This window comes from Bubalus kerabau, chromosome 13 (genome assembly GCF_029407905.1).
Source record: "Bubalus kerabau isolate K-KA32 ecotype Philippines breed swamp buffalo chromosome 13, PCC_UOA_SB_1v2, whole genome shotgun sequence".
NCBI classification, from domain to species: domain Eukaryota; kingdom Metazoa; phylum Chordata; class Mammalia; order Artiodactyla; family Bovidae; genus Bubalus; species Bubalus kerabau.
The window spans coordinates 63,143,017-63,155,075 of NC_073636.1; the positions used below are offsets into that span (position 1 = coordinate 63,143,017).

At 45.7% G+C, this 12,059-nt stretch overlaps 1 protein-coding gene across 1 annotated transcript; it reads left to right on the top strand.

The window, feature by feature from the left end:
- Nucleotides 1-1,595: 1,595 nt before the first annotated feature.
- On the top strand, nt 1,596-9,991 carry LOC129625063 (short palate, lung and nasal epithelium carcinoma-associated protein 2B-like). Its single transcript, XM_055543220.1, has 7 exons — nt 1,596-1,734; nt 2,943-3,105; nt 4,412-4,519; nt 5,703-5,852; nt 7,936-8,029; nt 9,035-9,095; nt 9,954-9,991. Exons 1-7 carry the CDS (start codon nt 1,596-1,598, stop codon nt 9,989-9,991), a joined length of 753 nt encoding a protein of 250 aa, XP_055399195.1.
- Nucleotides 9,992-12,059: the final 2,068 nt, after the last annotated feature.

The window sequence follows — 12,059 nt, forward strand, 5'->3', positions numbered from 1 at the left end:
GATGGGGACTTCGGTTTTACACTGAATGAGACCCCTCTGGCTGCTGCATTGAGAGTAGAGGGGTTGGGGCAAGTGTGCAGAGGGAGACCACATATAAGAAGGTATTTTGCAGGCAGATATTGTTGTCTCTCAGGGGGGACTCTGCCAATTAAATGAGTAGGCAGACTTCAGAGGATGGTATTGAGCAATGCATCATTACAAACATCTGCCCTGAGGCTGGCTCCACTGTGAGGGATGTGGTGGAGAGCACTCAAAAATCAGAGAAGAGTTGGAAAAAATGACCTCACTAGTCCCTGACCCTGACTCCATGGGGCATAGTTCTAGCACATCTCTGTCCATGTCTTACTGGGTAACCTCAAGCTGGTTGCCCTCCTTCTCTTGAACTGAGTTTCCAAATGATGACAAAATTAGGCTGGATGATCACTATGGGTCCTCCTATTACAACATTCTCCAATTCATCCATTCTCAGTCTTTACCCCAAACCCCACCTACAGGGGCCACTATCTTGGCAGCTGGAGTTTCCGTGAGAACCTGCTCTTAATCTTGGCACAGAGTCCTCTCCATATCCACCCATTTCAATTTAAGCATCCTGGGTGACCTTTGAATTGAAAGTCTCTCTCTGTTCACTCTAGACAAGGATTATTTTCTTTGGAGTCTCCTTGGATGGCCCTGGACCCAGGGCCTGTTGCCAGGGGCAGCCTCCCACCCATCACCACCATATAAAGGCCATCAGCACCCAGCAGAATTCCAGGAGACTGTGCAGTGGAGCAAGGACTTTGCAAGTATTTTCCTCCAAACCTGTGAATGGTGGGCTCCCCCTTAATGTCACCCCACATGGAGAGCTTCAGAAGGCTCTGGGGTCAAGAGGCAGAGGGATAGGGCCACATGAATCAGCTAATATTGTCAGTATAGCAAATTAAGAAATCAGTTATATTAGGAGAAGTCTCAAACTGGTGAGCAATGTGGGGTCATGATGTGGTGCCCATTTATGTGTTTATACTTTTATTCTGCGAACTTTTATTTTGTTGTACTGTATTAGGTGCAGGTTTTTTACTCTCAGTTGGGAATTCACAAAGTTACAGTCCCTATCTAAGGAGTTCACAGCCTGGTGAGAAAGGAGGCAAGTCATCACTAATTGTAGGACTCTGATCAGAGAATGAAGGCAACAAGATGGTAGAGGGGTGGTCCCCTGACCTAGACCCTGGGAAGGGGCCTAGAGTGGGCTTTATAGAGGATATGATGTCTTACTGAAGCTGGAGACTTAGCAAGAAGTGACTCATGCAAAAATGCAAAGAAGAGGGAAATGTTCCAGGCAGAGAAGCCAGAATATGCAAATGACCTCTGTGTAAAGAGCACTGATGTGGAGTCAAGCGTGACTTTTCAAATACTGTCTCCTCTACTCAGTGGTTGTGTATCTTTGTGCAAGTTGCTCTAGCTTCCTGACCTGGGCTGCCCATCTGTCAGAGAGCAGATAGCCACGTCTACCTTCAAGGACTGTTGAGTGTAAGAGTGATAGGTGCTCATTAAATATCCCACTTCCCTGTGGGTAACTCTCACTCCTGTTCCTCCCGTGACAGTCCAGGGGTCAGGACAAGATGTTTCCGCTTTGGAGACTTGTTCTCTTGTGTGGCCTGCTCACTGGGACCTCAGCATCTCTTCTTGACAACAATGTTGTGAGAGAGCTGCAATCTGCTCTCAGAAAAGAACTCGAGATGGATGACAGTGCATCTGAACGTGAGTCAGCAAGCGGGGTGACCAGTGGCACCTGTTTCTCTAATTTTGAAAAAATTCAATTTTTCATCTTTGATTTGTCATCTATATTATTTAAATTAAATATTTTATTTATATTTGAAGCATATTCTTCTGTTGGGTCATTCGATTTTCTTGGTAATTTGTAGTATCTAATTGAAAATTAATTCCTACCAAACCTAGGTAGGCTTAAAACTCCCCACTTTTCCAGTTAGTCATATCACTTTTTAATTCTGATTTCTTAAGAGAACTTGGCCTTTTCATTTCCTGGAAACATTACCAGCACACTGACAAAACTTCTTTATGGGAGAAACTAACTTCTGAAAATGACTGCCTTTAAACCTTGCCAGGACTTAGGCAACCTTCAAACATATACTTTCCAGTTGCATTGCTGATAAGACTGAGCTCGGAAACAGAGGGTCTGAATCAAGGTCACCTAGTAAGTTACAGGACCAGATGTAGTTTCCATCTCTGTCTGCATCATTATAATTAGGTGATTCTGTGTTGCAGAGCCAAGTAGCACTACTATGATTACTTATCTTTTCCTGTAGCCTTTGTTTTCCCTTGAGCTAGTTATTGCCTTGTTTCTCATTTGACTTACTCTTGAAACATATATTCTTAATTCTTTCCAAATGTGCCATTCTACATCTACCATCACTCTGTCAACTCCCTTTTTCTCTGAAGGGCCCCCCTTAGGACACTCTGTCCTTCTCCTGTACGAGTCATTTCTTTCTAGGCCTGCTGCAAGACTGTTCCAGGGAATCCTATTTGCCACTTTCATGAGTTGGAGCCATAATTTTTCCTTGATTCTAGATTTTCCATTTCTTAGTTTATTCCAAATTTATTTCATTTGTTTGAGTATCTTATTAGAGCTTCACTATTAGAAGCTGGTGTTCAATCAATATCTATTGCCTACAAAGTGGATTGATTGTTTTGTTGATGAAAGGTGAGTATACGTTAGTATGAAGGCAGCATAGAAGAAACAAGGTCTTCTAGCTGTGGGACTTGAGGCCTATATCTTAACCTTTTGATCTTTTATTTCCTCATATGCAAGTGCAGATAATAGTAACACCAACTTTATGGAGCTGTAAAGACTGAACGAAATAACAGGGGCAAACAGTCTCATTTAGCGCCTGTGCACAGGAGCTGCTTCGTAAGTTGTGTATCACACTAAATGGAGATTGCTTTTGCAGCTGTCCTTGAGAAAGTGAAGGCTGATTTTGAGTTGCTCCAGGATTTCACATGTTTGGAGATGATCGCTGTGAAGGAGGTACTTACTGAGAAGATCCAGGAAGATGAGATCGTGTTGGACAAGGACAATAGTAACAATCTTCAACTACTTGTCAGGTGTTTACGGTGAGTTGATGTTGAATTCACATTGAAGATCTTTGTTCCAAAAGAGAATACATGTCTTTGGGGAGGTAAGTTTAAGATCAAAGACAGAAAACTAAAAAACAAAAACAAAAAAAACCTTGTGCATCCCTGAGAGTGGAACTGGTGTGAGGCCAGCTCTTCTAGAGTTTGGGAAAATTAGAGGCAGGGCTGCAGGACCTATCAAGGGACTTACAGGTCTAGGCTTTCTTCTCATGTGATTTCAGGTTCAGGATGAAAGTCCCTTCATCCTCGTCTCTACCTATTTGCTGGTGTGTAACGTCACTTTTCCAAGGAATAAAACTTTTCTTCCCTGAATATAGCTGAGTGTAAAAATTTGAATGACCTCAGGACAGAGAAAACTAGAATTCACACCACATAGGTGGCCCCATACATGAAGTCTGGGAGTCAAGCAGTTATGGGTTCAAAATCTGGCTCTACTAAAAAAGAATGAAATAATGCCATTGGCAGCAACAAATGGAAGGATGTAGAGCTGATCATACTAAGTGAATTCAGAGAAAGACAAATATCACATGATGTCACTTACATGTGGAATCTAAAAGATGATGCTCTGAGCTTACACAGAACAGAAACAGACTGATGGGCAAAAACAACAACCTATGGCCACCAAAAGGGAAAGCAGGATGGGAGATACATTAGGAGTCTGGCATTAACACATATACAGTGCTGTGTATGAAGTAGACAACCAACAAAGACCTACTATATAACACAGGGAACTATGCTCAATATTTTTTAACTACCTATAAGGGGAAAAATGCGAAATGAAAAGTATCTCTATCTCTACCTATATATACCTATATCTGCATCCATCTATTGGAGAAGGAAAAGGCAACCCACTCAAATAGTCTTGCCTGGAGAATCAAGAGTAGCCTGGTGGACAGAGGAGCCTGATGGGCTACAGTCCATAGCATCACAGAGTCAGACATGACTGAAGTGACCAGCACACACACATATCTATCTATCCATATATATCTGAATCACTTTGCTGTACACCTGTAACTAACACAACAGTGTAAAGCAACTATACTATAATTTTTTAAGAAACCAAATTCTGACTCTGGCACATATTCACCCTGGAGTCTTGGGGAATTACAGTTGTCTCCTTCCATGCCATCCAGTGGAGAGAATCCAACCTCTGAACTGGGCTGTCATGAAGACCAAAGCAGGCAAAGTCAGTCAGGCTCTAACACTAAGCGTGAGACTGGCATAGAGAAGAGCCCAGCAATGGCTGCATGAGGAATGACAAGGGTGAATTGTGGTTTTTGCACAGGTTGACAATCAGGAGCATCAACATTGGGAATATCACATTCCAAGGGACTCCTGGAGGCACAAGCATTAACCTGAGTATCTCCATCACTGCTAAGATCACCCTGATCCTGTGAGTATTGGTTAGAATCTGAGGTTTGAGAAATGCAGTGCGGTATGCCAATAGATCTCCAATCTGGCATCAGATACCTTTCCATGCTTCTGACTTGGTCTCCCAATCTGTAGAAGAAGGAGACCTTTCCAGGACTATGGGCTTCCTTGGTGACTCCGTATGGTAAAGAATCTGCCTGCAATGTGGAAGACCTGGGTTCAATCCCTGGGTTGGAAGGATCCCCTTGAGAAGGAAATGGCTACCCACTCCAGCATTCTTGGGCTTCCCTGGTGGCTCAGAGGGTAGATCCCCTGGAAAAGGGAGTGGCTACCAACTCCAGTATTCTTTCCTGGAGGATTCCATGGACAGAGGAGCCCGGTGGGTTACGGTCCATGGGCTTGCAAAGAGTCAAACACACCTGAAATCTTAACATTTAAAATGTTCTAAGAAACACTGTCCATAACCAATCTTTTTGTTAAAAAATCCTCCATGAAATATATGTCCAAAATCATCATGCTTATCTAATTATAAAACTTGAAAACTGAGAAGATCGAACATTTATAACTCTTTGATAAAGTTTCCTGCAGCATCACTTTGTCTCTCAAGATTCTCTTTAAATGACAGTGACCAGTATGGACCACATAGAATTGTCAGTATATAGTGAAGAGCATATGAAATTCTATGGAAACTATAATTTTTAAGTGTTTTAATTACTTTAAAGATACAAAGAGACAAAATGAAGATGTGTAGAAGAGTCTTTATCAATTAATGCACTATGATTTCATCATTTATTAGCTATGAGATCTTGGGGGATAGTTACTTAACCTTTATACCAAGTGTTTCCACATTCTGAAAATAGAGATAGTAATTTTCTGTCACGGTAGTGCTGTCATGATTAAATGGATTAATCCAGGTAAAATATTTTTGTTTGAAATACCTAACACAGAATTTGTGCTAAAGAAATGTTGACTATTATATTTATTTTAATCATCAGTGTAATACTGCATAGAAATTTCACATGAGAGAAACCCTTGTGGCCAGGAGAAGAAAAACCTAATATAAGAATGTAGATTCTGTAAAGAATACAGACAATATTGACATTGTCCATAGACACCCCATATAGTGTCCACAGAGAAGGGGACTCAAGTGAGCCACAAGAAAGGATTTCTCCACCTCTGTTAACTGTGAATCTTATTCCCTACAGGCCTCGGTTGGGTGCGGTTGTTGACCTGACCCTCAACTTTGTCCTACACACAAGTATCAGCTTTAAAATTGATGAAAATGGTTCCTTAATGGTGGTCCTGGGAGAATGCACCTACACACCAGCCAAGATATCACTCCCCTTCGTGAACAGGTCAGGCCCAGATATCTCAGCAGAGCGGGACTCCCAGAGGAGTTGGAATCCCTAATTTCAGCCCTATTCCTCTATCTTGGAGGGAGCAGAATATGGTGAAAAAGAGATGAAACTCTAGAGACAAGCTAGCTTTGCCACTAACTTACGGTTTTATCATCATTTTAGCTCTAGGAGCTCCAGTGTTCATTTTTAAACTGAGGATGGTAGTTATACCTAATTCATAGGCTTCTCTGTTGACCAAATGAAAAAATGCCAGGGTTTAGCATGCAGCCTGGCACTATGCTCTCAGTAATAATAATATCCATGTTGACTTTCTGTCTCTCGGTTCTTCCCCTAACTGAGACAGGAGTGTTGTGAATATGTATCTTTCACCTTTCAGCTTTATCTATTTTTGCTTCATGCTTTTTGAAGCTCTCTTGTTAGATGCTTGCACATTTAAATTGCTATGTCTATTTGAAGAACTGACCCTTCTCATATTATATAATGTCCCTCAATAATAATAATAATTCACTGTCTTTACCTTCTTGCCTCTATTTAGGAGGGGCAAGAGGAGTAGTAAATGCCTACCATGGGCTCTAATTTCAGATTGTCCCCAAATCATCCTCCACACACTGGGAAATTCCCAAAATAAGATCTTGAAAACTGAATCCTCTCCTCTTAAATCACTGATTTCTGGTAACACACCAAATCTGCAGCTTATATTGTGTGCTTGAAAGAGCATGTTTAGCCCAGGGAAGAAGGTGGAGGGAGAAAGGCTGACACTGGTCATGGTTGGGCGAGGAGAAATAGTCTGGATGCCGACAGCTGGGGCAGGTTGGCCTTGGCAAGGAACCAGGCTGAGCCATGAGCAGCGGTCAGTCCATACTGCCTCAGCAAGGGATCTGATCACAGGTTGCCTACAGATCACCAGAACCAAAAATAGGCCCTGAAGCCTACCATCACTTGGAAAAACTGAGATGTAAGTCCAAATGCCTGAGCCCTTCTGGACAATGCCTAGCCTATAGCGCCAGAGAAATCATCCTGCCTTTTGGGTCTCAGTGACCGTATCTGTAAAATGGCATTCCACTCTGCTACTCTAAACCCTCTGGGGGCTTTTCTCTCCACTTTGGGTAAAATCCCAAGCCCTCTTCAGGGCCATCTAGACTACCTGATCTGGACCCACCCTCATTTCACTGTGCCTATTCCCTTGCCACTCTGCCCTAGACACACTGGCTTTTGCTCTGAGCCTCAAACAAACTCCTTCCACCTCAAGACCTGTGCAGAGGCTGTTCTGGATGCCAAGTACACTTATCCCCAATCCCATTTCAATGTACATCCCATCACTCAGGGTCTAAAACAATGTTCCTCCTCTTCGCTCTTGTAAGAATCTGCTCTTGCCCTTCTGAATACCTTCTGCAAGTTGTCATTATATATTTAATTGTAGGTTTACTTCATTTATTCCCTCAGCCAAAAATGTGCTGAGCATATCCTCCATGCCAGGCAGTCACCATTCTGAGCTCTGGAGAATGTATCGGTGATTTCAGGCAAAGAAGTTGCTCTCCTGGAGCTTATTCTCTTGAGGGAATGACAGACAAGCATTCAGTCCAACAATAAACAGCCCACGAGGCAAATGTCAGATGGCAACCATCCCTGGGCAGAGCAGCACACTTAACAGTAATGATACAAAGCCTCCCTTACGCAGCAGTCATGCAGGGCTGCCCTGAAGAGGGGACAGTTATGCTGGGGGCTGAAGGTGGGAAGGAGCCAGCCTTAGCCACAGGTACTTTGTATTTAGTTACCAGACTGGGAGCTGCTTGTGCTTTGTTTATCCCTGTGTCCTCAGTCTGGCTTGGTTCCTGGCATATATGGTTGTTGCTATATAAATATGTGCTGAATGAATGAATGGAAGGATGGATAGATGGATGGATGAGGTCTCATGTTTGTGATGGGACTCTCATGAGCTGCTGGTCAGTCATGTGGTTCTAGGTGATGATCCCCCTGAGTAGAAGCTCAAGTCACCTGACATCAAGGTGCTCCACCACGTCCTGCCCCCTTCCCATCGCTCCTCCTTGGCTGCTCTGCCAACTTCACTGGTCTTTATCAGTTCCATCTCCAGCCTCACTGGACTGATCAGCGATATCAGAAAGACTGTGACCACACTCGTGAATCTGGTGGAGACCTACCTAGTGAAGTATGTGGTGAGTACCCTACTTCTGGCAGCTCAGAGCCAGGCCAGGTGGGGAGCAGGCGTGACATCCCCTGGGTGGGCTGTACTCTTTGGGCACCTTCCCTTCTGAGGTGCCCACTTCCTTTGGGTTGTCAGCTGCTGCTCCCCTCCTTCACTCAGCCTCGTGTGGGGAGAAGGAGAGGAGGGATCTGATATTAGCAGAAATCACTGGGTTCCAACTTGAATCATATACCATACCCATGTACTGGCAGGAGGCCTTTTAGCAATATTCTTCTTTATTGAATACAATTTTATTTAATTTATTTAAATATAAAAAGTACACATACCGTAAGATTCCTGTGCCTCATATGCAAACCACATGTACCACGTGCCAGAAATGATTCCAAATTAGTCACTCTGGAATTTGGCTGGGGACCACGGTTTATGGGGGGAAAATTCCTCCAGAAGGCTGGGTGATTTACTAAACTGGAGGGCCACTGCTCAAGCTGTGGTTCTCAGAATAGCAACACTGACCTCATCTGGACACTTGTTAGAAATGCAGACTCTCAGGTCCTACCCCACATCCGCTGACTCAATAATTTGCATTTTCACGAGATTCGTGGGGATTGCATACACACAAAATCATTGGAAACACTTCTCTATGGTTCCCAGGGCCTCATTTGACTGCTTAGAATTCCAGTGTTCCAAAGGTCAAGGTTGCTAAGAGCATAGCATTCTGGAATGTTAAAAGTCTAGATTTTAAGGTTTTAATCTGAACTTTTAGGATTCTAGCATTCTCTGGCTCTCAGATTTAGGTCTTCTAGGTTTCCATCATTATAGATTCCTAAGGGTCAGAAGTTCTGAGGTCCCGAGTAGGGAGCACCTCTGCAGGTGGTTTGCAGGGTGCTTCCAGTGGATAATGATCAGTCCTCTTTCTCTCATGTCTCTCCTCTCCCCGCTCCCCATCCCAACATCATTCCTGTCTTCCTTTCTCCATCTCTCGCTGTGTCTCTCCCTGGTGTCCTGTGACCCTCAGCTGTGCCCACGAATCCGCACCATCATCAGCTTGAATGAGAATTTGGTTAATAACCTCAACGGTAAGTCACAGCCTGGGGAAGCGGTTGGGGCTCCCTCTGCAGCCTTCCAAGGGGCAGGCACCCTGTTCTACGCCTGCTCGACAGCCAGGACTGTCAGGGGACCCTGGAGAAGTTCAGGATCCTTTGTCCTGAGCAAGTCAGGAGAGTGTGGCTGGGGGAATGTTGTCCCTGCAGACTGAGGGCTTCTATTGCCCTCCTTTCTTAAGCCTGCGGAACCAGCTGCACAGAATGATGCAAGAAAGAGGACGGGCCAGATCTGGGTTCAAATCCTGGATTTGCTCTTAGCAACTGTGGGGTCTTGGTCAACTGGTTCCACCTCTCTGATCCTTGGGTTCCTCAGAAATGAAAGATTATAACACTGCCAAGCTGAAGAGTAGATTTAAAGAAAAAACAGAAACAGCCTAATATCCCATACTCATTGCTACTGAACACTGCCCCTTCCCTTTCCCTTCTTATGAGGGTGGCTTCACCCTCAGCCCCTGGGGGCTTTCCTTGATCTGGGTCTCTGGCATGACTGGAGTTGCTGAGGCTGTGGGGCAACAGAAATGGGATGAGTGACAGGGTCAGTGTCCTGGAGGTGGTCCTTCTAGAAAATAGCCACAGGCCTAGTTACCTGGGCCATGTCTCTGTGCTTCATATACAGCATCTCATTATATTCTTTCAACAACACTGTGGAGTGGGTACTGTTATCATACCCATTTTACAGATGAACAAACTGAGGCTCAGAGAGACAGAGTGACGTGGAAGAGATCCCTTGGTTGCCAAGTCTGACCTGCTGGAGGGTGGCAGCCACTGGGATCTAGTTTCTATTCAGCTATATCCAGATCTGGAGAAATGCTACTGATTTTGTTCCCTCAGATATAATTCAGGAAACTGTACAACAAATTGTAAACTGAAGAGGATAGATGAGAAAAACCACTGTGATGCCCACCTGCTGGTGAGGACCCGACTCGGGGCTCTGGGCTAAGGGAGGATGAGACCTCCCCACAGGGCCCCATGGAGAAGCAGAAGCAAGTCTTGGCTTCTCTTCTTTCTCTAGTAGCAGACTGAGCCCTGATCTTGGTCACAGCCTGAGTCCTGACCCTTAATCATACCCAGATTGTGCTTGATTCTGGTCCTTGACTGAGCACGGAATGCCGTCAGGTTGAACTTTAATTCAAGTTGTTGACTGAGCCCTGACACTGGCCACAGATAGACACACAACTTGTATCTCAGTCTGATCCCTGATCCTGATCATATATGAGCCCTGAACCCTGGCTCCTCTGGGCCCTGATCAGTCTTTTCACATCGGCCATTGTTGCTGAGGTGAGGGGGTGGAGGGTGAGGGGATGAGAAGGGCTCAGTGCCATGTGCCAGAGAAAGATCCCAAACCACTGATACCAATCCCGCACCCCCAAGCCTCAGAGCTTGCAGGGTTTGTGGGGAAGCACTCTGGCAACTGTGCCTGCTGAACGCAGGAACTGGTAAGGGCCCAGGGGTGTCCATGCCTCACACTGGTGTCTCCTTCCAGATTGGCCCCCGGGGACGTGACTGAATCTCTGACCCGTCTCCCTCTGGGACGGTCGGTGCTGCCACCATCCCCCAGGAGTGACAAATGAGCCCAGTCAAGGACACTCTCAGATACTCCTCCTCACAGTCAGGACACCCTATGCTCCTCGCCCTCCACCCCCAGCAATAAAAAGGCATTTCTGCACCTTCTGTGTGGCCCGTGGCATTCCTTCCATTGGGATTTCGGGGGAGGTAAGGTATGGGCAATCAGGGCATCAGAGACCTGGATCCGAAGCTGGAAGGGACATATGGGATTATCCAGCAGCAACTCTTGTCTTAAAAAGGGAAAACCTGAGGCCCAGGATGGGCAAGAAAGTGACCTGAGGTAATGTAGAGACAGCCTCACTCTGCTTCCGCTACAGCACCGCCATGATGGAGGGCTGCCTTCCCCAGCACACCTGACCACATGACCTCCTCACAGCACCCTTCTGCCAGGAGACATGGCTCTTGCCCCCATTGTACAGATGAGGAAACTGAGGCTCACAGAAGACAAGTGATTCATCAAGGTTACAAGGTGGCAAGTGGCAGGGCTAGAATTTTAACCCCTGTCCCTGGGAACACTTGCTCAGAGAGTTGACACCCTGGTTCTCAGTACTCAGCCACCTCTCCCCTGCCCCCAGCAGGTCCCATCATCCTGGCCCTGCTCTCTTCTGAGCAGGACTGATGAGGTCCTCTTGAGTCCACTCTTCCTCCCTAACATGGAAACCTTCAATTTCCCCTTTGCCCTGGAGTGGGGAGCAAGGCACTCGTTACTCACAGCTGCATCATGTGTGCAGAGGATTGACCCGGGCTGTCAGGATCCCTGGGCTTCTTATTTCCAGAAGACCATCTGCTTTTCCTGACAAAAGACCCAGAGAAACTTTGTCCATTGTGCCATGGGACCATCTCAGTCTTTGTGCCACTCTGTAAGGGAAGGACCACTGTTATCCTCCTTGGGGACTCAGGTGAGGAGAAGTCAGGGTCACACAGAGGCCTGCACCAGCAGCTACTTCACCCAAGGGCTTTCTGCTTGATGAAGGCTGCCTCACAAGGTCAACTCATGTCAGGGAGCCCTTGCGCCCCTGGGGCTATATCTGGGGCCATCAACCAGCTCTCCTCAGCTCTGCCGAGCAGACCTCAGGTCAGGCTGTGCTGGGGCTAATGACAAGGCATAGAGTGAAGAGTTGGCCAAAGGTGAACTTGACTTACTTGGCCTCTACCCCTTGCTAGCTGTTTAATCTCAAGCAATTTACCCTTAGAACCACAGTTCTCTCACCTGCCAAATAGAATGAACAGCAAAACTTCCTCAGTACACTGGTGTGAGGTTTAAATGAGTCAATGACTGGAAAGTGCTTAACCAGGGTCTGACACTGGTGAGCACAAGTCAGGCTCTACACGAGTCAGGCTCAGGAATTACTGTCAAAGTGTTGAGAAACC

Bases quoted from the DNA above. Each gene is read 5' to 3' on its own strand.
- LOC129625063 (XM_055543220.1), top strand. From the start codon at position 1,596: ATGTTTCCGCTTTGGAGACTTGTTCTCTTGTGTGGCCTGCTCACTGGG. The intron at 3,106-4,411 runs GTGAGTTGATGT...GTTTTTGCACAG, and splicing joins CTACTTGTCAGGTGTTTACG to GTTGACAATCAGGAGCATCA. The intron at 5,853-7,935 runs GTCAGGCCCAGA...GGTCTTTATCAG, and splicing joins TCACTCCCCTTCGTGAACAG to TTCCATCTCCAGCCTCACTG.